Source organism: Martes martes, assembly GCF_963455335.1.
Source record: "Martes martes genome assembly, chromosome: 9".
Classification (NCBI taxonomy): Eukaryota; Metazoa; Chordata; class Mammalia; order Carnivora; family Mustelidae; genus Martes; species Martes martes.
In genome coordinates, this window is record NC_137896.1 from 20,775,621 (window position 1) to 20,801,709 (window position 26,089).

The 26,089-nt window shown below is 43.2% G+C and overlaps 1 protein-coding gene across 3 annotated transcripts in view; it reads right to left on the reverse strand.

The window, feature by feature from the left end:
• The window catches only part of CTNNBL1 (catenin beta like 1), a 161,126-nt gene that overhangs the window by 28,575 nt on the left and 106,462 nt on the right, over positions 1-26,089 (reverse strand). For all 3 annotated transcript variants that reach the window (XM_080813370.1, XM_080813371.1, XM_080813369.1), the window contains exon 12: positions 1,510-1,607. In XM_080813370.1, the coding sequence (XP_080669496.1) occupies positions 1,510-1,607 (98 nt within the window). The remainder of the gene's footprint in view (positions 1-1,509; positions 1,608-26,089) is intronic.

The following is a 26,089-nucleotide window of genomic DNA, read 5'->3' on the forward strand; positions in this document are numbered from 1 at the left end:
AAAAAAAGGCCCTGACTTCTGCTCAGCAATAACTTAAAAATCAGTTTTCAACTTAGCAAAAGTCATGCTTCAAACATGGCCCGAGGAACACTCGGTGGGTTTGAAAAAGTTTCATTTTTCCCTAAGACTTCCAAAAGACTGAACAAACACCGTGAAACCAGCTTAGAGTTCTAAACCATCTCTTTACAAGGCTGGCACCACCACGGCTCTTGGCAACCCTGATATTTACTCAAGAGCTTATAGTGGTTAACACCAGATGGTGCTTCAACACACCCTCAGAGTCCAGGAGGACTGTACCCAAATCTTCTCTGGATAACAATGACGACCCCAAGATCTTATATATTTCAGTTGATAGAGTATCTTCGTGTCCATTATTTCCTTACGCCTTAAAAAAAAACCCTGAGAATGTAGGCAGGAAAGATAGTGATCCTAATTTTAAAGATGAAGAAACTGTAGCACAGACGTTAAATGTTACCAGGGTGACATGTCTGCTAAGGTGTTCTGTGCCTAACCTCATGATGGCCTCTTCCCCATGCTATGCTGCTAGCGAGGTTGGAGGAAACGGTCAGGCGCAAGCTCAGAGAAACAGCCATAAACCACTCTCTGAAGGAGGACAAACTTTCTGCCTTTCCTTGGACACAGAAAGGAAAGAAAGTATGGTAAGTTATAAAAGGGGTTTGGGTCTTTGATTTTATTCATCTAGAATGATCTAACTCGTAACTAGCGGCATGCCCATAGTAGACTGTGATCGTGGGCAAGCAACATAATGCCTCCAAGCCTATTTGTGGACGAAAGCCACACAGAGGGTAAACCCCATGGTGCCGGGAGAATACACACAACAATGAAAGGGGCCTACTAAGCCCCCCAGTCATTAAATACATGCTGACTCTTGCTCCTGTTAAAACTCTTATGGTTTGGCAACGCTAAATCACAATGTAAAAGATGCACCTAATCTCATTTATGTGATCATTCTCTTATCCCACAGGACATAGAGGACAGGCTCTCCCTTCTCTATGTCCATAACAGAACCTTCCATTACTGCCACCTCGGAAGGCCACATTTAGTCTTCCTTTCCTTGACTGTTCAAGACGGGAATTAACATGTCCATTTTGAAGACAGGGAAAACAAGGCTCAGAGTGGTACACATGTTGAAAATAGCAAAACCAGGTTCAAATCCAGACGTCTGAATCTAAAGCCATGGTTCTTGATGACTTTGCCATGTTGTGCAGCCCCCAATCCAAATCCTATTACAACCCCACTCTCACTGGGTCTAAAAATCACCCTGAGGTACTAGCTGCTGCCACCCCAAGGTGCTACTACTCCCAGAAGGATGGATCTGGAGAGGAGAGGCAGAGTCACAGAAAAACCCGAGACCCAAAGCCCTGCCGGAGAAAATATTTTAGGGCAGGAGCGCTCAGCCCAGCACCCCCCAGATGGCATCAGGTAAAGAGCCCTTCCAGCCCCACCCTGGCCCTGGGCCCGGCCTTACCGTGCAGCAGACACACCCACCTTCTCACTGTCATTTTCAGTGAATTTATTCAGAAGCCGGGTTCGCTGCTGCCCTCTCAGGTTCCGCAGGAGGGAAGCCAGGATCGAACAGACATGCTCTGGGTTGGGAAGGAGAAAAGGGAACATGCTGTGATCAGAGCGGTAATTATTACCTCTCTTCAAGCCTGATCCGGTTCTATTGGAGGAGGAATAAGCAGGCCTTCCCTGACTGCTGCTATTGATTAATAAGACAAGAACTTAAATTGTGTCATTGGAAACCTGAACTGATCTTGACACGCTGCACAAGAAACATATTCAAAAGGGATGATATCCTCAAGGACAACTTGAACAAGTGAATCAAAACTACGTCAGAACTTCTAGTCCACCTGGAAGTAATTGATTTTTATTGTCCACAACAGAACCTTAAACTAATCCTCCATTTACAGAAATAACCTGTGAACACAGTATGAATGTCTGCTATGAGATGAGTATATAATGAACAAACAAGACGTGTTCTATCAAATCCTCAAATTCCCTCAAATTCCCTTCCCCAGGTAAATATCCTGGAATTCAGTAAGAGACACGACAGGGCACCAGGGTTATCACTGCCATTCTGGTGCAGCTAAAACTCCTCCAAGTTTGAAAGCAGTTGGCCAGTAAGTACTTCAAAATGGTAACGATGCTTTTTGAGTTCATATAACCCACAGGCTTCTATTATGAGCTACTATTTTTCTACCGTGGGAAGAAGAGGGTAATTGAAGGGTATATTACAGGCTTTAGCTGTGAAGAGATTCTTTTCTTTAAAAAGAATTTTTAAAAATCAAGAATAATGACCTTGAAAAGGAGGCGGCAGAAGTCTAGTTGTGAAGAAATGACAGAGGGAAGTTTATTTTGAGATAATGCCCAGAGCGTAGGCAACAAATACTCTATCTGAAAAGTGACTGAAGAACATCTTAACATGTCAAACTCCCCTTGAGTTCTCAAAAAGTCACCTATTAATTAAAGCCCCCGGTAGGCATTCACCACAGCACAGATACGACTATTTGCCCCTCATTTACGTCGGAAGCATTCCCTGCCTCTCCACATCCCCAGTCTCGTACTGCCGGAGGTCATCCAGCATCCTGTCTTCTATCCACGGTCACCTCTCTGGGAAGCCCCATGCTAGTCCCACTGCTTTAAAAACAACTGGGTGTACCGGCCAGTCCTGTTCTCTGAAAGCAGACTCATGTGCGCACCTTTCTCCCTGCTCTCTCCACGTGGTTGACAACAGGTCCTTTAAGTTGAACACATCGCAAATCCAGCTCCTGATCTGCCTCCTCAAACCTGTTCCCCACAGTCTTCCCCACCTGGTTAATGGCAACCAAGTTCTCCAGTTCCTCAGGCTGAAAACAGTGGAGATGTCCCTTATGCTCTCCTTCACAGGTCTCACAGGAAACCTTGTCAGGTTTACCTTCAAATTATACCCAGAATCCCACCTCTTCTTCCTGCTGCCCCCACGGCGGCTACTCAGGTCCACACCACTGTTCTCTCTTGCTTGGAATATTCAATTCAATATTCTCTGCTTCCACCCTTGCTCCCTCTGGCCCCATGTCCATAGAGCAGTGAGAATGATCCTTTATGTTAAAACCCAAAGTCAGAGCCCAACATCTCTGTTTAAAGCTCGGCTGATGGCTCCCCAACTCACTTGGACTAAATGCCGTTTTAACGTCAGGTGAGCTCCTGCTCTCGTCACCAGATTATCTGCATGGCTCCATCGTCACACCCAGTTTTACTCAGCTGCCATCTTCTAGATGAGGCTTTTCCTTGACCACTGCATTTAAAAACACAACACCCTAACACTACCTAGTTCCAAGTCTTAGCTGCTTTACTTTTCTCTTCAGCATAATTACCTTCTAAAACACCGTATTATTCATTCATTCATTCATTCATTCACTCATTCATTCATTCATTCTGTTCAGTCTCCCTTCAATTAGAATGTCAGCTCCTTAAAGGCAGGAAACTTTGTCTGCTTTTTCATTGGTCTATCCCTCCCTGGTCCCCAAACAATGCCCCAGGTTTACCCCAATGTCTCTCAACTTTTGTGTGAAGTTGAGATTGAGGTGGTATAATCTCCATCTTGAACAAAATGAAGGGAGCAGAGAACAGGGAATAGGATGGGGTGAGTGCAGAAAGTGGAGAGTGGACAGCACAGGACTCGTTTTCACAAGAAGGCAAAGACTGTCATGGAACTGAGGGTAAGGACAGTGAACCAAACAGCTCAGTTCAGGGTAAGAATGTAGGATAAGACAAGGCCGTCTTTGGAGGCACATGTCAGGGAAAGTTCTCTGACCTCTCTGCATGCCAAGGAGAGGAGAGAAGGGCAGAGTAGGGGACATAATCAGTTCTCCAATCTTAGGCTCTGATCTCTTCAGCTGCTGAGCAGATGTGGGGCCATAATCAATGCAGTGAACTCTAACAGGCTCAGTTCTGAAACTTTGAAATTACTCAGCATAACAAGTGGCAATAATCTCCATGTGTACATATGACAATCTGACAACCACAGAGGAAGAAAAAGAAATCAGCCAGAGTTCTCATAGACTATCTGGGCCAAATCTCTCATTGTATAGACGGAGTAAAGAGCACAGGGACTGGTCTGCACAGCTAACTGGTGAAAGAGGCAGAACTCAAACTTCAAGACAACTCACGCCATCATTCACTGGCTACTTGCTTATCTTTGTGCCTGGCAAGCACCTGGAGCTCGGGGCCCCCAAACAAACACCACATTATCCCTAATCTTAAGGACCTCCTTATTTAGTGCAGAAAGAAAACAATGGTAACAGGGTAGTGTGACAAGTCCCATCACTGAGGTAGGCACAGGGGACCTGGGGAGCACAGAGAAAGGATATTTGACCTAAAAGGATTCCCACTGGAGGTAACAAACAACTGAACATCTTCAAAAAGTTCCAATACAACAGCTTTGGCTGACAACCAGGTAGAGAAGAGGAGAGAGCAACGCAGGCGGATGGAACAATACATGCAAAGGCCAGTTTGGATGGAGTGTCATATCTACATGGAGGAGGGGAGGCCAGTTAGGTGGCAGAGGGTAGATCATGAAAAAAAGTTGCAAGAATCCACCCACGAATTTCAAGATGGGGAGAGATGACAAAATGTGAGTTTAGACCAACCTTAGCACTAGAGTCCTTTTAGAGATGAAGATCAGGAAAATGTTTCTCTTTCCTGATGAATTTTTTATGCTTATTAGGGTTCCCTCTTTGCCTTGGCTACTGGGAAGCTCAAAGATGAGTTTCAGTTCACCCATAGGAAACAATTTCTTTTACTGCCTTATTAGGGATTCCCATCACGATCCACCAATTGATTTTAAAATAAAAGTGAGGGGGTACCTGGGTCACTCAGTCGATTAAGCATTTCCCTTTGGCTTATGTCATAACCCCACGGTGTTGGATCTAGCCCCATGTTTGGTTCCCTGCTTGGCTTCTCCCTCTGCACCTCCCCTCTGCTTGCATTCTCTCCCATTCTCTCAAAGAAATAAATAACATCTTTTAAAAATTAAATAAAATAGAAGTAATGAGTACACATGGTAAAAATGAGACCAAACACAAAGGTATAAAACACATTCAACAAGTATTTATTGAACACCTAATATTTGTCTTTTCCCATGCTCCTGTCATCATCCTTTTCTTCTCTACCAAGGAGAAAATACCTATATAAGGTATCTTGTGTATATTCTTAGAGGAGAGGAAAACAAAAATAATATACATACACATAAGATGTAAAAATACACATATATATGTGTGTATATATATAAGATATATATAAAGATATATATATGATATGGAAAGATATAGATATATATATAGCCATTAGAAAAAAACGAAGTATGTACTGATATGGAAAGATATATATTTATATATATATGAAGTATGTACTGATATGGAAAGATAGGTAGATAGGTATCTACCTATCTTTCCATATCAGTACATAATTTGTTTTTTTCTAATGGCTATCTAAGATTCCACTGACCTTATTTATCATAATTTAACTAGTGTCCTGCTCAATCATGAGTATTTTAGGTGGTTTCCAGTTTTTGGTTGTTTGTTTTGTTTTTGCTGTTAGAAACAATGCTGCACTAAACATCCACGTACACATATTCTGGCATGTGTACTTTTTTTCCGGCATTTATACACCTTTGTATGTGTATTTTTTTTTTTAAGATTTTATTTATTTATTTGACACAGAGAGAGAGAGATCACAAGTAGGCAGAGAGGCAGGCACAGAGACGGGGAAGCAGGCTCCCCGCTGAGCAGACAGCCTGATGCCGGGCTTGATCCCAGGACCATGGGATCATGACCTGAGCCAAAGGCAGAGGCTTTAACCAACACTGACCCACCCAGGTGCCCCACTGCATGTGGATTCTTTTTTTTTTTTTAAGATTTTATTTACTTGACAGAGAGAAATCAGAGCTAGGCAGAGAGGCAGACAGAGAGAGGGGGAAGCAGGCTCCCGCTGAGCAGAGAGCCTGATGCGGGGCTCGATCCCAGGACCTGAGATCATGACCTGAGCTGAAGGCAGAGGCTTAAACCACTGAGCCACCCAGGTGCCCCTGCATGTGGATTCTTATGGCAAATTCCTAGCAGTGGAATTGGGTGAGTCAAAAAGTATTCATACAGAATATACTGAAAGACACTGACAAGTTATTTGCCAAAAAGGTTGTACCAATTTCATGTCTACTCTCAGTGTCAGACACACACACACACACACACACACACACACACACACAGAACAGAAGCAAAATTTTATATATGTATATACAATAGATATGAGTTTATATATGTATATATGCACTCATATATATATATACATATATGTGTGTATATATGTATATGTATATGTATTTATACTCTTACATATAAAGAGGATCTGTTTTTCCATATCCTCACTCAGACTGGATACTATCCAACTTAAAAATTATGACAACTTAGTGGGTGAAAAGTGGGATCATCTTCTGATTAGCATGTTTTTGTTCTTGTTATGAACAAGGTTAAGCAGCTTTTCTGATGTTTACTGACCGCTTGTATTGCTTTCTGGGTGAACTGCCTGGCCTTATTGCCAATTTGATTTCTATGAGCTCTCTGTAAATTAAGACTATTATCCTTTTGTCATATACGCTGCAAATATTTTCTCCAGTTGGACATTTGTGTTTTGACAAATTCTTATTCAAAGCTAAGGTTTAGTATCACCATATTGTTTGGCTACAAGTAGCTTCAAACACCTAGCTGAAAGTAAGTAGGGTACAATAGTAACTGTCACCAATTGTGTATCTATGACAGTAGGCTTGAGTCTGTACACAATTTTCTTACCGAATCCTCACTACTAAGCCATGAGAAAGGTACCATTCTCATCCCTCTTTTATAAATGGAAAATCCAAGGCTCAGAGAGGTTCATCAACTTACTTAACGTCATGTCCTTCAGTCAGTGGTGGGAACTAGGTTGGAACCCAAGAAGCCTGACTCTAAATAGTAAGCTTTCCTACTATGTTGTTATATGTTTTCCAGATATAAAAAGTAACCATCAGAGCTTTTAAAGAAGATAAAAGAAACCAGAAACTAAACCACGCAAAGCCTGATGATGTGCTTCATGTGGGGCTCATGGTGTCCAAAAGATTGGCACTATGTAAATGTGGATTTAAAAAAAAATTCAACAATTTTAATGAGAGAAAATGAAGCAACAGGCCATATGGAGTAAGACGTGAATAACAACCCCTCTTCTCTCCTACTGAGTTACTCTTTCCAGAGGTGATTTCTACCTGAGTCCAAATAAAGAAGAGACTTTGGGTTTTAGGCAGTTCTGCAAATACTGAACCAGAACTTCTCAAATTTCCCTTTTAATCTTGCTGATTATGATGGAGGGTGGGGTGCCGGTGGAACAGTGCTGCTATCAGGAGCTGTAATTTTCATAGAGGAAAATGTAATATACAGAATAATCATCTTTTTTGGCACTAGATCATATTAGCATGCACTTCTACAGCTCATCCCAGCCTGGAGCAGGAGATACCTTGATCTATTGCAGAGTATATACTAAGAACAAATGGCATTTACCTATTTGGGATTTTAAGCAAAGAACAGGTTGTTAATTTCAGGAGACCTGAAGCTGCTTAGGTAGCTAAGGTACCTTCTGTCTCTTTCTCTCTGGGTCCTGCGGTTGGCTGTAGGTCACTGGTGCCTGACAGATAGGAAAACACTTCAGCTACCCCAAGTTTTATACACATACACACACACACACTCTCTCTCACGGTTTCATTAGCCACTAATAAATGTAGCCTCCCTAGGAACAGATTTCAGCCCAAGGTGGTGTCAATTTTTCATGCACCAAGAAGATGGGGAGAGCTGCTGGCACAGAGAGCAGGGGAGATAACAGGTTTATCTGCTGGCCAGCACCACTCAGCTGCTCTGTCATTTCGACAGAATAAAATGGAGTCGAAGGATGGCTATGGAGCTGTCAACGCAGATGGCATGGATGTGGTGATTCCCACTGCAGAAAACAACCTCTAAGGCAGGGTCCGGAGAGAGCAGAACACACATACACACACACACACACAGGGCCCAGGGAGAGAATACACACACACGCGCGCGCACACACACACACACACACACACACACAGTAAAGGAAGCCACAAGGCTCCCTAGAGGGGAAGGCCAAGCCAACCTATAATTTCAAGTTCCTAGGTAGGGAGGCTGGGGTCTTGGTGGAATATTCCAGAGCCAGTACTGACACTGTGTCAGTGTGAGCCCCTGCCTGCCGGTGCCCTGCTCAACAGACAACTGCCAGCCTCAGGCACTAATCAGCGACACCGCTGTAGAGGGGTGGTTCTGGCCCCTCTTCCCTAGCTTTAGGGGCCTCTCAAGGGTGACTAGCAATGGGTTAGACCCCTGGGTATCTGCAGTTTGATTCTCTGGGGTCAGTTTGAGTTCTGTCATTTTCAGAGCTGGAAGGAGAATTAGAAATCTTTGCTTCAACTCCTCTGGAATTTTGAGTATAGAAACCATAGCCCTGATAAGGGATGTGATTTGCTTCAGGTCAAAAGGACCACTGGCATCTAGATCTGCAATTTATCTTTTTTAAAAATCACGACAGAAACTTTCGAGAATCTGATGAACTCTTATGCATGCTATCCTTTGCAAAACGATTATATACAAATGTAACACTTCCATTGAATTTCAGAGTGTTTCCATCTCTTGGGGATGGCTCCTTGGTTAAGAACCCATGATCTAGTATACCCAGATCAGAGGTCTTTCCAGAATGGAACAAACCAGACTGTGGCAGTCACTCCAACTAGCTTCTACAGGGTGCACTGTTTTTGTAAAGGAGGAGATGGACTAACATTTCTCATCCTCAGTCTTAAAAAAGGGTGGTCCAAATCCCAGGAGGTTAACACCTCTCTCTGTGAGGAGAGCTCCTTATCCATAGACAGGCCTGTTAACAACCAGGCCTACTGGTGGCCTACTGCTGAGAAAGACACATAGGTACAGCAGGAATTCTAACTTCTAGGACCTTTCCAGAAAGGCCAACAATTAACTAACCTTATGTGGAGCTTTAGGATCAGACAGACTTGGATTTGAGTCTTGCCTCTGGTGCTCACTAAAACCTGGGCATATTGTTTAATCAGTAAGTCTGTTTTCCTGTTTGTAAAATGGGGCTGTCCCTTCTAGCTATTAAATCCACTGTATCAAATGAGACAGATGCACAACAGGCACCCAACAGACATTCATTTGAGATTTTCTGTGCTGATGAGGTACATGGCAAGACAGTCTCTAGCCCATGTACCTGTCGCAGATCACCACCTAGCTAGCGCCTCCCACAGTGCCTCCTGGTTGTGTGCCTGCCACTGAACGTGTTTCAGTCTGCCTGTGCCACCCTCACTAGCCTGTGCCGAGGGAAACAGGAACTTAGGTGGCCTGACTTTCTCAGCTGGTGGGGTTATCTTCTGTAACTCGAGATTTGTTCTAACCCTAAGATGGCGCAAGGCCAACTTCACTCAGACTCTTTAATCCTACAATAAATTAAAATAAAGTGCTGTGCATGACTGCCTATAAAGCCAGATAATACAAGTTCTGGGAGACCTGCAGATAGCCCTGCAGTGGGCGGTGGCTATTTACTAGTAAGCTGAAGGACACGGCACAGCGAAGCAGAGATGGTCCTACCTTTTAATAAAAATAAATGTACTCAGGCATGGTAATCATTTGCCTTTTGATCTTGCTGTAGAATTGAAAACACAGCCCATGATCTGTAGAGGAAATGAAAAATACCTTCTCTTTTATGAGTTTTGTGATCACAGGATAATTAATTACAGGGCATGAAGTGGTGCGTACACCAGCTCAAACTTTTGGGCACCTACTATGTGACGGGCAATGTAGCAAGTGTTGGAACACAGAGAAGAAAGAAGACAGACCACCCTAAAGGAGCTCATCATCCTAGGAGCGAGGCTAAGAAATAAACACCTACCATCGAGTACATAAGTGTGTGGTACACGTGGAATACGCAGAGCACACATGTGAAGGGTCCCTAACTCAGCTGGGGTTGGGGAAGAAAGAGGAAGGAATGGGCAGGGCTGGTTATTTTCGTCATTTCGCATTCTCAGACTCCTGGAAGTGACACAGTGCTGGGTGTGTTACTTAGGCAAGTGAACGGCTGTGAGCTCATAGCTCCAAGCTCTCTGTGGGAAAGCGGATAGAGAAACAGAGGCCAGGATTTTGGGTTCTATGGACACATTTAGTTCCTACAGGTCTCCCAAAGTAGGGACTGGAGTGGGAGGTGGGGAACAGGGGAAGGAGGTGACAGGGAGCACAGTGTCAATCCCTAAATGACTTTCTTACCATTCTGTGCCAAGAGAAAGGCCTCCAGATGTCAGAGGTGTCCTGCTTGCATCTCTTGAAGTTTTGGTTCCAGGAGGCCACCAAAAGGGAAGAAGAGGCACTAACAACCTGAGCTGGGCCACAGGAGGCAGCTTCCAGGGGTCTTAGACACAGGAACGGACACGGCTTCATTCGTTTATTCATAAAACAGAACCCTACAATGTATAAGATACAGTGTTTGGGGACAAAGACATCCAGACACTGACTCTGCCCTCCAGGTGCTTGCAGTCTATCAAGTCTAAAATTACTTGACAGGAAGTGGTAGTGATGAGAAAGAGGCAGAAACTGAGGAGGCAAATACTCTGCTAGCCAGGGTGTCTGGGAAGACTGGTGGGCAAGATGCCATGTGAGCTGAGCCTGGGAGAAGAGAATAAAGCAAGAAAAGAGCTTTGAAGGGGAGGGGAGGGAATGGGAATAGAGGTATTCCAACCAGACGGAAAGCGTGCATCAAAGGCGTTAAGGGGAATGCTCGGGTTATGGACAAAGAACTGGGAAAGGATCTGTGTGGCAGAGGGAAGGGAGGATGAAAGGTGATGAGGTTGGAAAGGTGGGGGCGGAGTGCAGATCATAGATAAGTACAAATGCTGGACTATGGACCCTAGTCAGTGCCCTGATAGCCTAGCATCTAAATACTGGCCCAGCCTGTGTGGTTGGACAATGAATTCAGGGCCCCTCTAGCTTCAGAGCCTGCACCTGCTTTCCAGAAGTCCAAATGGTTAAGAAAGATATGGGTCAGCTACAGCTCTATTCTTAGGATGGAAATGGTCCCTGTACTTCAACCATCAGGCCCATGTCTTGTCAAGATCTTGCAGGGCCATTTTTAAATTCAAGGCCAGGCAGCAGGGCTGCCTTTGTTTCCATGGAACATCTAAGGCCATTAGCTCCTTTTGTCTTAAGGAGATCACACAGAAGTGTTCTTCTCTTGTTTCTAAAATTAAAACCATCTCTGTTTTATTGCCCATCCTTGCTGCCCACCTGTCCCTGAACTCCCTCAGACAGACAGACATCCTGCTTCCTGGTAAGACTCTAGATGCAAACAGGATGTTTAAAATACCCTAATTAAACCGATCCTGACTTCAGCAGTAGTGTGCTAGAATACAGATTAATCTGCTTCATGCCCGGCACTAGCAGCTGAAGTAGCAGGAGGCCCTGTCAAATCAAGCCACAACATTACACTCCTCTGCCTTTATTATTATTTTTCCCTTTTTTACATTCCATTATAATGGACATCTGCTTAGCAGGGGTTATGGTAACCCAAGAAGAGTCACGCGCGTGTGCTCAGCCACTCCGGTCGAATATTGATGCAAGTCAAGTCAAACACTCTTCTCGAAACAGATGGATCTGTGTTAGCATCTATATATAGCCCTTTAGACACATACATACAAAATGCATACATTCCTACTCTTCATAAACATTTACTGACTCCTGAATATGAGGCAGGCCCTGGGCTAGAGACTAGGGACTTAAAGAGGCAATCAATATTTATTGTAAACCTACTATGTGCCTGTGTGTACTCTGCATGTGTTACTTCATTGAATTCTCACAACAATCCTAGGAAACATGTTTATTATTCTCCCCATTTTATAGATAAGAAACCAGAGACTCAGCCAGGGAAAAAAGTTTGCTTTCCAGGGTCTCACAGCTAGGAAGTGACCTAATTAGTTCCACTATACTAAAACTTGATTATCTTCCTCATGAGTTAAAAATACCCCAATAAGCAGATTTAAAAACCATTCAACCTCACTAGTGTTGCAGATAAAGCCATGAGGTAGTTTCATGCGATGAAAATTTCACAACAGTTGATGCCTGGAAGGCTGCAGGGCAGTGAGCTCCCTACGCTGCTGGCCACGGGAGTACTCAGGCCGCTGCACCGAAACCACCGCTCTGCCGTATGAGTCTTCTCAAAAGATGGCAAGCTCCTCCCAAGTGGGGACCACATCATACTTGTCTCTATACCTTCAGCACCTAGTCTTGGCACCACAAAAATTCAACTAATACTGAATGTGACATCCTAAGAGAACACCATGGTTTTAAGAGTCAGCCGTCAGAGATATCTATGCATAAAAAAGGAGTAACTGATTCCCTGCAAGGGTCTGGGTCAATCAGGGAATTTTCAGAGTCTCCTCTGAAGACTGAGGAGGAATTTATCAGAGACACAAAGGAGGAACACCATTCTAGACAAAACATAAGAGGCTGAAAGGCATGGAGGTGTAAAGGAGCACAACAGAGGACAGGCTGCAAGGGTGGGTGGTGGGGTGTAAGATGAAGCAAGAAGAGCAGGAACCCTGCACACTCAACTAGAGGCAGGATTTCATCCCATAAGACCTAGAGAATGCAGGATGGAGAATAAGTAGTATGGTCAGACTTATGTTCCAGAAAGATCATTCTGGAAGATTTACTAGAATGTACACTGGAGGGGAAGCAGGAACAGATCCAGATCATTACAGAAACATAGGAAACAAATGCAATAAACTGCATTTGGGTATATCTAAGAGTTACTTCTCCCTAAGCAAAAATTGATATAGTTAATGGTCTTTCAGAAATAAGCCCAGTTTCCTTGCCCTTCTTCTGGAGGGAAGAAGTAAAGTATGACATAAAGAACACTAGAAAAGACTTAAGAGACAGGGATTTCTAGTACAAACTTTAAAAAAAGTCTTCTCCTTGGCTCTACATAGGTCTCCTGTCCATCTACTCTCTGGGCCTCAATATCCTTGGTCTATAAAGGAGAGAAGTAGCCTAGATGACACACAAGTAAGGTTTTCCCTTAACTGAATTATAAGATTCTACTTATCAAAATGAGATGTGAACTACCAAGTGGCCCAGCAATTCCACTCCTAGATAGTACTCAAGAGACAATGAAAACGCATGACCACAAAAAGACTTGGACACAGAACATTCTACAAAAACAACGTTCAGGTCAGCTCCACTCGTAATGATCAAAAACCTGAAATAGTTTGGCAACAGGAAAAATGGAAAAATGCGCCCACACAATGGAATACTACTCAGGGACAGAAAAGAACAAACTATCGATGCACTGGACAGCATGGGTGAATGTCAAAAACAGTCTGCTCAGTGAAAGCTTTATCCCTAAAGGGTATCCGCTGCCTAAGCCTGCAGACACGGAGCTCTAGATGAGGTTCACCTAAGATGCGGTGAAAACCTCAGAACAGTGGATGCCTTTGTGAGGTGGGGGAGGGCTTGACTAGGGAAGGGCATGAGGGAACTTTCTGGGTAGTGATAACATTCTGGACCTTGACAGAACATGTATCTGTCCAAATCTGCCAAACAGTGCACTCGAGATGTGTGCATTTCACTTTATGTGCTTTTTGTTGTTGTTGTTTAATTGAACTCTAGGCTATTAGCCTACTCCTAGGTGAATACTCCTGCTTAAGTGTTTAGGGTGAAGTGTACTGATGTCTGTAACTTATTTCCTGCATCAAAAAATAAAATGGATGGATGACAGAGATGGACAGAAGTGACAAAGCAAATACAGTAAAATGTTAACTATAGAATCTAGGTGGTGAGTATGTGAGCATTTACTGTACAATTCTTTCAACTTTCCTGTATGTTTGAAAATTTCTGTAAGAAAATATTGGGAGGAAGAAGGCAAGGGAAAAAAGTGAGAGATGAGCACTTGGAATATAAATGGGATGAGATTCCTAAAGGTTATTTTTCCAAAAAGTAGTTTTTAATATGTCTGTTGTTTGAAATTTTGAATGCATTTTCCATTGAAATAGGCCCACTGAAACCCATTTAACCTGAAATATAGCCAAAATTAATTCAGTATTCTCATTTTTCAGTTGCGATGAGATTCCACAAACATTGCCTAATCACCTACTGACTGCAAAGTAATATGATAGGTGTTGCTTTTGGTTGATTTATTTTCTCTTTCCCATGGGATTTCCCCCTCCTTTCAGAGCTTGAGCACCAGTATGGGTTTAAAAAAGTGTTTAAGTGCTAGCTTAACTAATTTACAGCCTTGAATCTGTGGGAAAATAGGCCTTGCAGCAAGAAAGGGATACATATGCTCAAAAAATACTTCTTTCTGCTACACAACTATTCTCCAAGGGCTCTGAGTGAAAAGAACAGAATGATGTGGTAGCTAACATTCCATCTCAGGGTTTGAGGGGAAGGCATGAAGCTCCCTAGGTCAAATGTTTGTGTATCAGGGAAAGCCTGTATCTCAGATGGGTTGAAAGGGAAGTCCATGAAGCTTTAAGTGCCTGCTATGTGCATACCCAACCATCTCCAGTGGAAAATGACTCCAACCCGTAGTTTTTGATGACTCCTACAATGTGCTGTGTCAGTGCAATCACCCCATCACTCTAGTGGCGGCAGTGAGCACTGGGAAATGATGCTGGTTCTGGTGGGCACCAAGAGGAATGAACTGGCCACCAGTGACTTCAGGAACTCTTGAGAAGGCCTGGACTATCTCGACCCAACAGAGACGCTCTATGCTAACTGGCAGCATCCTGACTAGTTAGGACTGCCAGTTACCTAACCATTTTCTCTGATTCCTTACCAATAGAACCCATATATGTCTGGTAATTTACCCAGCTTCAAAAAACAAAGGCAGAAAAACAAACGACAGCTTCCCTTATAGCTAGGTATGACCTAGTTTGACCCAAGTGACCCAAGTGACTCACTTTGGGTCAAGACTTAAGACAAATGGGGAAATGGAACTTCCAGGAAGAGATATGTCACCTTCTGCCCTGCCCCCTCCACTTTTTGCTTTTCTGCAGCCTGGAATATAGACACAGTTACTGGAACTCCATGATCAAGACCATGAGGCAATCTTGAAAACAGAAGCCAGGCACATTTATAGGCGCTTGGGATGCACTAATAAGGAAACAAATATCCCTGGCCTGCCAGAAGGACAGCAGAACAGAATAACAAAAGGAACCTGGGTTCCTGATGACATCTTAAAGCTACCAGTCCAGTCCTGATCTCTGGACTTCTTTATTTGAGACAAAAATAAGTCTCTAGTGATCTATTTTATTTAAGCCACTGTTATTTCCAGTCTCTGTTACTAGCAATGAACTAGTTCCTAACTAGTTCCTAACTGATAACACTAATTGGTAAGTTCTTTTCTAGGAAGTCCAAAGAGACACTGTGTGCCTAGAAGTCAGGTATTCACTCCAAGAAAGCTGAGTATACAGTCCCACTTGTTTTGGGGGAGCTAGCCACACATCCCAGTGGGGAAAGTTCTAGAACCAGAGGTAACAGCTAGGAAAAAGGTACGTTCCCTTTTTTCTCTGCCTCAATGTCCCGAAGGTTCTAAACACTTTTCCATTATATTCTGGAGAACTTGGCTGGAAGCACTAACATGTTTTTGTTTTTTAGGTTATTAACCTTCATCCTTGTAATGACAGAAATAAATGCCTAGTATCACTTTTAGGGGTATTCCACCCACATGAATTTAAACTGATTCTGTGGCCTAGAAGCTTGGGGTCTGAAAGGGCATGATAGAGTTACCATCATCTTCCTACTCACACCCAAACAAAAACATAGAAACCTTTAGATCCTAAAATGAGATAATCCCCCTGAATGTGTGTATGGAATGTGTGTATGGAATCAGGAACCCAGGTTCCTTTTGTTATTCTGTTCTGCTGTCCTTCTGGCAGGCCAGGGATATTTGTTTCCTTATTAGTGCATCCCAAGCGCATATAAATGTGCCTGGCTTCTGTTGAAGTGTGATTTTTTTTTTTTTAATAGTCCTTTTCAATGGTTAGCTTACTATATTCTCAGACAGTCCTGAAAGTCTGGGAAGGCTCAGCACAACCCAGGCAGTTTTTTGGATACCTGGGTTTGGACATATCTGGGGCTAAGCCTGGGTACCGGAATCCCCCCACATTCTCTCCTCTCCATGATCTGTCCACTATTCCAAGTCCCACTTTCCAAGTACCCGCCTGCCAAGGCGTGGCAGAGCTTATCATCACAGCCCCAAAGCAAGGGCGGTGTTCTTGCACTCTGAAAGCCATCCCTGGATGCCTGCTTTAGATTAGAAATTCAGTTTAGAAAAGAAAAAAATGAAAAAGAAGAGCCTGTTTTCAGGGCCTTCAGGGAATGATCTAAACCTAGCTCTTCACTCCTTTCATCTGCTTCACCAGGCCTGCCTTAGCGCTCTTCAAACAGCCACCGGCCCCTCCTCCCATTCTTCCACAGTTAGCAGCCTGGCCCTCCCTCCAGCTGCTGCCGCCTCACCAACTGCTGCGCTCCGCACACTCTTCCTCCAGACTCCGGGGCTTTAGCTGATTTCCACAGAAACCAGAAAACCCTGCTTGCAGACCCAAGGCGGCCTTATGTTCATTTTCTTGAAGTCTGACTTCTTAACCTTCTTCCATCAGCCAGTAACACCACAGAGCGAGAGGACAGGAGCATCTCGGTGTCGCACTAACGCAGTACTTTCATTTCCAGTTTCAGGCTAACGAACTAAACTGTCCTCCAGTCTTGCACACACAAAACCACTGCAAAAACAAGTTGTGATCTCTGTGAAGATGGTTCCTGATCATATTCTAACAGGGATGAGGCCCTTAATAAGGAGGAGAGAAGGGAAGCTGCTTAATCTTAAGAAACACTGCACTTGTGAACAACTCCATGCTCTGGTTAATAAGAGGCTATCATCAACAACTGGCAAATAGATGAAGTGCTCTGCCACCCTCACTGCCTCACACACACACCCAGTACAACCAGTTGTCCAAGAAAGAATGATGGGCCTGAGAGGTCAACGTGACTTTCCCAAGGGGTCTCTCTCAGGAGGAAAAAAACATTTATTAGTGTTATGTGCCAGGTTCCTGTGCTAGGTGCTTTACACACTCTTTCTCACTTAATAATCATGACACTCTTGGAGTAGAATATTCTCCCCATTTTACAGAGGAGAAAAAATAAGATGCACTGGGGTTAAGTGCCTTACCCAAGTTCTCAGAGCTAGTGAGAGTCTGAGACTGATCTGACCTCCAAGGCTAGCTTTTTTTTTTTTTTTTAAGATTTTATTTGTCAAAGAGAGAGGGGGAGAGAGAGAGAGAAAGAGCAAGCTCAAGCAGGGGGAGTGGCCGGCAGAAGGAGAAGCAGGCTCCCTGCCAAGCAAGGAGTCCGATGTAGGGGTCGGTCCCGGGATCATGACTTGAGCTGAAGGCAGATGCTTAACCAACTAAACCATGCAGGCAACCCCCAACAAGGCCAGCGTTCTTTCTGTCACCCTAAATCTGCCTTTCTAGTGGTGAACTAAAATTACTAGCATCCAAATTTCCAGGGTACTGCTCAGCAAACTGAGTTGTGAGAAATAAAAAGAGAGCCTGTTTTGAACAAACCTACAAACTGAACCACCAATGTCCCTTCGCTTTATATAAAACAGATGGTTTCTGGCAAAAACTGACTTCAAAGTAATTTCTGTGAAACAAATCCTATTTGTTTACCACTGTGGAACCCAAGATGCATTCCCAAGGAAAGAATTCCCTTGCCTGCTTCATCATAAATATTTGGTAAGGGGGAATGATGAGTGGCCTCAGCGGATACTTGGCGTGACAGCGAATCAGCAGCAGTGTGTCCTTGCTGGTCCTGGGATTCCAAAACTCCCCTCAGCCGAGCCATGTGATCTTCCCTCCTCAGTGAGACACCCCCAACAGGTGTGACACCACATGTTTTTGCAGTGGTTTTGTGTGTGCAAGTTTGGAGAACAGTTTAGTTCGTTAGCCTGAAACTGAAAATGAAAGATTTTCTCTTTTGACATAGAGAAAGAAGATGTTGAGAGAAAGAGTCCACTGTCAGAGGTGGTCTGTAATTTTTCTGTGTGTGCTTGTGACAAATGAGGGGTGCTACCAGCATCTCCTGGGTGGAGGGGAGGCATGCTGCTGCACACCCTATAATAACGCACACGACAGCCTCCCACCATGAAGAGTTACCTAGCTCAGAGTGTCAGTAGTGCCCAGGCTGAGAATCGCCGCAATCTAAGCTACCTCTAACATTTAATAATATGACACTACACTATCAACAGATCCTTATATTAGAATATATATATTCTAGCTAGAAAAATGCCTACATCCAAGGCTCTCATTCATCTAAGTTATTAATTTTGTAAATTACAAATTGCACACACACAGTGAAATTATATAATGTCTAGTGTTACCTTAAAATATTCCGGGGGAAAAAAAGAGGGGAATGAAATAGGGTTGGCAAATGTTAATCACAGAAGTTGGGTGATGGGTATATAAAGCTCAAGGTATAATTTTCTCTACCTTCTGTTTTTGAAATCTTTCATAATATCATTTTTTTTTCTTCTTCTTCTTTTTTTTAATACACTCTATGGCCAACATGGGGTTTGAACTCAACCCTGAGATCAAGGGTTGCTTGCTCTACTGACTGTGCCAGCCAGGTGTCCCTGAAATCTTTCATAATAAAAGTGTTTTTTCTTCCAAGTGAGTTTTTATTCAGAGGGATATAAAAGATCAAAGGGATTCTACCCCTTCCCCTGCTTCAGCTTGAGACATATCCTATGGCTGGGCAGAACTCACAAATGAATGGAAACAAGCCAGCCAAGACCACCACACATGAAGATGCTATTAGGAGCCCAAGAAAGGGACCAGTCTAAATACAAATGTGGAAAACCAGGGAATGCTTCAAGGAGGGAGCAGGTTTGGGGGAAATTCCAAGGAGTAAGTAATCAGTCCCACAGAAAAGGAAGTAAAGGAGTGTCTCGGTCAAGGGAAAGCATCAAGTGTCAACACATGACACTTGGTGGTCATGACACGGAGGAACTACTATAGTTCAGGCTGGAGACGGGGCAGGGATGAGAATGGGGAACCGCAAGAGAAGACCAAAGGGGCAGGTTTTCTAGGTCATGCTAAACAATCTAGACTTTCTCATGGACCTGCATGAAGAAGCCCTCAAGAAAGCGGCAGCACAGTCCTGTCATCAGATATGTGTTTTAGAGGTGCCTGAGGCAGTTCACCTGTGCTTTGGAAGAAAAGAAGCAAAGATAGACTGGAGAGAAGCAAGGATTCCAATAGGGAGTCTGTAAGAGGAGAAAAATGTTATCCTCATCTGAGAAAGGAACTAAAAGGGAATGGGGGTTAGTGTGGACTTATTGGAATTATAATGAGATTAACTTAAGGAGGTATTTATGATTATAACTAATGCCATCAATTAACTGCAAAGACACTGAAAGAGAGGTATGCCTTAAGGATATCAAAATTGGGATTAACAGAGAAGAATCTACAAAAGGGCTAGAAAAATAAAATAAATTTAGTAGATTTATCAATGATAGCCAAGGAGGACAACAATACATGGGCTGTAGCTCTTTCCTTTCTCAGTTTTTGAAGGTTTTAGGCACAGTTAAGAGCTATGACCCTGTGTCTAGGAGTGTCTGCTCCGGCTGGGTTAGGAGAAGGCTGTCCTGGCCTAGGTCCTCTGCCCTCTTGGTCACCTCAACTAGCCTTGACAAATACAGTCAGCAGTCTGGTTCACTGTGTTTATTAGACTCTAACCCTAAGACCATAACACTGGATGCCTGCCTCTTCCAGAGCCCCACACCACATCCTCTGGTACCCTGGTATATGCTATTCCCCACCTCAAAGCTCTTCCCTTTCTTGTCCACTTGGGACATTCCTACTCACTTTCAACCTCCATTGGGATCAATGAAAGTAATTACTGTGCCTAAGGTTACTGTGATATTGTGATTTATAGTAAGATACATGTATTTGGTCTTTGTCCCCCTTTCTGGCATAAAATTCCTAAAACCCTGGCAATTTCCTAAGTGAAGAGAGCCATAAAGGTGTCTTTTGTTTTTTTAATTAGGTGACTTCCCGAATGCCCTAAGGGTGAGGGGCTGATTGCCAGGAAAACCCATCATGAGATTAGAGGGTTATAACTTTCAGTACCACCCCCAGATCTCCCGGGAGGGGAGAAAGGTTACAGGTTCAATCCACCATGCCTATATAGGGAAGCCTCCCTAATACCTAAAAGGACAGGTCTGGAGAGGTTCTAGGCAGGTCAACATATGGAGGTGTTGGGAGAGTGGCAGCTGGAGAGGGCATGAAAGCTCCACGCCCCTTCCCCATAACCTGCCCTGTGCAGCTCTTCCTCTGCTGTCCCTGACTCATCCTTTCATATTTAACTGGTAACTGTATGTAAAATGTTTCTCTGAGTTTTGTGAACTGCTCTAACAAATTAATTGAACCAGAGGAGGGGGTCCTGAGAACCTCTGATTTTAGAGCCACTTGGTCAGAAGAACAGGTAACGACCTGGGCTTCCGAATGGCATCTGATGGAGGAGGGTAATCTTGTAGGACTGAGCCCCAAATCTGTGGAATGTGAAGCTATCCATGGGTAGACAGTGTCAGAACTGAGCTGAATTGTTGGAAACCATGCTGGTGTCCATGAATTGCTTGTTGCTGTGAGGAACCCCCCTCCACCACACTGGAAACTGAGTCTCAAAACACAACTGGTGTGGCATTTGAACTCAAGTCTGCATTATGTTCTTTCTATAAGGCTATTCTGCTATTAAGAACCATGCCAAGCTTCTGGCTCAGAAAAACATATCCAACTTAATATAAAATGTACAGAAAAAAACTTTATTATAACAAGCGTCATTATTTCAAAAATTTAGATTGACGTAAAAAAAATTTCACATCCAACATTACAAAATATACCCGTCCCTTAAAAAAAAAAAAAGGAAGAAAAAAAAATTCACAAACCCCATTACCAGATACCAAAGCACTTGTTAATAGAACTTTATAGCCATGCCAGTATTATAAATTTTCCTATTATATTTCTAGAAATAACTAAAGTTACTGGATTGTTGCTTTGGTGATTAAAAGTCATTTAACTTCTTGGTTTTCAGATGTCTCCTTGGGAAACTGAAGCACAGGGTCAAGAATATGGGCTTTGTGTTCCAGCAGAGGTTAATTAATTAATTAATTAACTTTTTAAAGATTTTGTTTATTTATTTGACAGAGATCACAAATAGGCAGAGCAGCAGGCAGAGAGAGAGGGGGAAGCAGGCTCCCCGCTGAGCAGAGAGCCCAAATGTGGGGCTTGATCCCAGGACCCTGCAAAGTCTGAGGCTTTAACCCACTGAGCCACCCAGGTGCCCCCTAGCTAATGTTAATTTAAACCACGTGCATGATTTGAAAAAGTACTTAACTTCTTTGGGGCTGTTTCCTCAGTCATGAAACAGGCTAATGACACCCCACATGAGGCTGATGGTAGGGACACTGATAGCACATATACGAGGGAACACAGCCAATACTCCATAAACACGACACCACTGCTGCCTTGGTCAGCAGGAAAATCAGCCTGTTACCGAGGCTGGCAAACATTGTTATTCTGCAAACTTGCCAGCCAGCAGGCGTACTTAACAGAGACATGATTTATTAGTAATCAATACATTTAAGAAAGTTGTAGGCATATTTTTTAGTGATTATCAAAATGATACGCTTAATTTATTTTATGGTAACCCTGCAGCAAATAGGGAACATATTAACAATCATTTTCTTTCTATTTTGGAGCCAGGGACAAGGAAGAAAACTATTAAAAGAAAAAAAATGTAAGAAATGTAGAAGAGACCAGGGAAAAACCATGTAACACACACGGCCACACTAGACACTGCATCTTTTTATGGTATACAAAGCACTCCCCCCATACATTATCTTAAGCAATTCTCACACTGAAATGTTACTGTTTCCTTCTTAAAGGTGGGGAAACAGGTTGGAAGGGGGCAAACTACTTAACCCAAGTCACAGAGCCTGAGCCTCAGTTATGCCAGAAACATAAACACAGATCCCCTAACCCAGCCCAGGAGCTTTTCTAATTGGCTACTTAAGGGATTTAAAGTTACTATGCTCACAGAGGCACTCAGCTGCAGAAAATCACCCCCATGCCCCGTGACGTGACGGTTCAGAACAAGACTCTCCAGCCCCATTCCCAGTGGTGATCTCCCCAGCCAACACTCCTACACTTTAATAGACCCACACCTAAAAGAGAAAAGAGCTGCTTCCCTTGGACCTGATACCTGAGAATAATTTCTGTTTGGGGATCTTCCTTTGGCTACCAGAGAAGAATGTTCAACATCTTTCCAACCTCCTTCTTATGCTAATTACAGCTCATCAGCATCTGGACACCCACAAGCAAAATCAATCTGACTATAAAGGCAAGCCAAAAACATTTCTTACCATAAAAAACAACAACAAAAAAATACAAACAAGTAAGACTGCAACATGATTAAATACACAGAGCATTTCCCCAGCAACCTGCAGGCGGCTACGCGTAAAAAAATCACATCCAATACCCCAAGAGTCCGGGAAGGTGGACACTGACAAACATGGAACACGTGTAACTGTATTCTTTATGACCAGTGAAATGTATACAAGTTTATTTTCAGTTTATCCCCTTCCACATTATATCTACTGCTAGATGCCAACATGTCTAACACATTCAAATAGTCACACAATAAAAAAAAAAATACCATTTGAAAGGCCTCTTCACCCCCTCTTACACTGTAACCAAGGGACTGCAGATGTGTTAGCCTTTAGTCAACGCCTTATTTCCTTACCATCCTGAAGTCTCAGCACATTCACAATCCTTGAAAAGCCAACATCACCATCTAAGCACAGCTTACCTTTCTGAACTATCCCCTCCACAAGCTGATCATGAAACCTAAAATCTAGCCTGCCTTCTACAAATATTGTCTAGCTTCCTAACTGTATTAAAAGACTCACCCCCCATAAATATGCCCAAGACACACTGAGTAAAAACAGCAGGTTACAAAACAGCACACACACCATGATTCCATTTATGCAAAATTATAGGCACATACACACAACCCCTACTCCTAACAAAGATGTCTGAATGGATGGTGTTCATGATGCTTCCAGTAATTAACTCTGGGTGGTGAGACTGGGGTGATTTTTACTTACCCTCCATCCTTTCCACAATGCTTGAGTTTCCTACCTTGGGTTATTCTATCCATACTCAGAAAAAGCAACAAAGCCATTTTTAGCAAGCCTCCCCCTAAGACCCACCATGTCAAGAATCTTCACTTGGCACAGAGGGAAAGCAAAAAGGATGATTATCTACGCTTCTACTTCTAGCCAGTGGTTCTCAGAACTAGCTAAACAACGGGCTCTGAAGCTGTTTAAAAATATAGAGGCTCGGAGTCTCAGTCTTCAGAAATTCTGGAAGTGGGGCCCAGGCATGTGTATTTTGTCAAAGCTCTTTGAGTGATACTGATCAGTGGGGGGTCAAAAACTACGGATTTATGTCTCATTCTCAAAAGGGGCCCCAAGGAGGGAGAAAACAGACCAGTGCTGAGTGAAGTGTTTAAAGGCAGGCAATTGCAAGGGAAGCAGGACTGTTTAGGAACAGAAACCAAAGGCTGAAGGGGTATTGAGCTTCAGGTCTGGGAGGCCATGAGGAGAGAGGAGGCTATCAGTAGGTAGATACACTTAAAGCTGGAAGCCAAGAAAAGGTGAATAAAGTGTGACAGGGCAAATGTTCAGGATTAAGAGACAGAGGACATTTATGCAATAGTGGGGGGCAGGACTACTGAGGACTTAAAGAAACTGAACAGGAAAAGGCAGTGGGCAGTTTAAATTAGGTCTGCTATAGGTGAGCAGCCCTGATTTATGATTAAAAGAAGAACACTGATTCAGTTTTTGGAAGCCACAGAAAAATCCTAGCAAAGGCCATGTACTATGCTCTGTGATTTTCCAAGACAACAACTTCTCTGTGCCTCAGTGTTTTCACCCCTAAAATGTGGGTAATTACACGTTTCATGGGGTTATTGTGGGTTATTAGGTGAAATGAGATAATGAATGTAAAAAGCTTCCAGAGTACTCAGAACACCAAATGCTCCCAAATAATAACATTAGGAAGCGCATTTGACTAAAGACAATGTTTTGAATTCTAAGAAACCAGAGCCCTCAGTGCTTGGCCCCTAGGTTACTTCCTCATTTTGGCACCACTTAAAAATGCTGGCGAAATACCATAAAAAGGTTTGGCTACTTCCCTACTGTTGCTTCTACATTCCTGGTATTTGTCTTACTTCTATGAAGGAGATGCACTGCATACAAAACTAGTTCTATAAAATTTAATCAAGATTATAAATGAAAACTAACAGAGTTATATTGACAAAATAATAAATGTACTGGTGGAAAATTCTATATCCAAAATACAAATTCAGCTAATGCTGTCACTAGAGAACTAAGTTTCTACCTGGCAAAATGAAAAACACAAAAGAAAAACAGGAGGGACTGTTTCTCCTTCATCCTCTCCACTCAGATTTGTGCCAAATAAGCTGAGATAGTCAAACAACTAAAATTATTACTATACCATGATCTGTAAAAATTTGGGGGAGTCCGTTTCTTAGTATAACATAATGAAATAATATAAGAACAGCAACAACCACCAACATCAATGAATGCTAATTAGATGCCAGGTACTGTCCTAAGCATCTTACACGAATTAACTAAGTCAGTCCTCATAACAGCTCTACAGGATCCTTCAAGGTCTGGCTTCTGCTTAACTACCTCATCTCTGCCTCCATGCTCTTGTCACCACGGGCTGGTGCCAGACTGGTCTCAGAGGGTACTCCTGGGAAGCCTAATAAAAATATAGATCTGCTGACATCAGGCAGACTGGTGAAACCGGGAAGTATGAGAAGGTGTCCCAGAAGAATACATTTGAAACAAAATTCCAGATGATTCTTACAGGCAGCTAGGTTTAAGTCTCAGTACAGTCTATCCCTTCCAACTTTTATTTATACGTGCTACTTTATTCTTTCACCTGGCTTACTCATACTGAACACTGGCTCAAGAGCCATGTACGTGACGTGGAATGATTTCTAATATCCACTTGCTCTCTCACCATCAAGGACAGATGAGAGAAGCCCCTGGTCCCTGCTCCCATAGTGCTTCACGCTTGCTTCTGCCTTTTATCTTGCAATATAAATACAGGTTTCTATGTCTCCCTAATTGAGCTGTGAGCTTGTTCACTGTCCATCTACAGCACCAAGCCTGGCACAAAACAGGGGCTAGTGATCTGTTAATGAAAGAATGAATGAAGCCTCACTAACCTACCTTCAGGGCTCTTAACCATAGAAACAGACCCTCTACATGTGAGTCAAACTCAAATAGAAGGGTCTGGTACCTCATTTGAGACATGATATATTTTGATGGGACTAGCATGATCAGGATTATAACTGAGGCCCCATGTTAACAGGCTATCAAGATGAATAGTGGCTGTTCTATTTCTTTGGAAGCCTTGCTATGACCCAGCTTGTCCATACATGAAGTCCTGGTCCATAACTGGGCTTCACACCCACGAAAGTTAATGAACGGGCATTCTACACATAAACATGAAAACTGGAAGAGGCGGACAAAAGGAGACTGATATGCAATATCTATATTACCATTTATTAAACTGTCATATGCTAGGCTATGTAGGATGCTCAGGATCGTTATTCTTCACACAGCTTTTTCAGAAAGGTTTTATCCAGCTTGTTGATCGAAGAGGAATTCAAAATCCAGACAGCATAACCTGCCCAAGGCTACCCAGTAGTTTGGGGGTAGAGCTGGGATTTGAAGCCAGGTCCATCCGCCTCAAAGACAATCCCTCCCTCCAATGCTCTGTTCTGCCTCTGGATGCCAGCCAGAAGACCACAGGAGCCACCTTGGTGTGGGAAGGAGCTTTGGAAGCAGA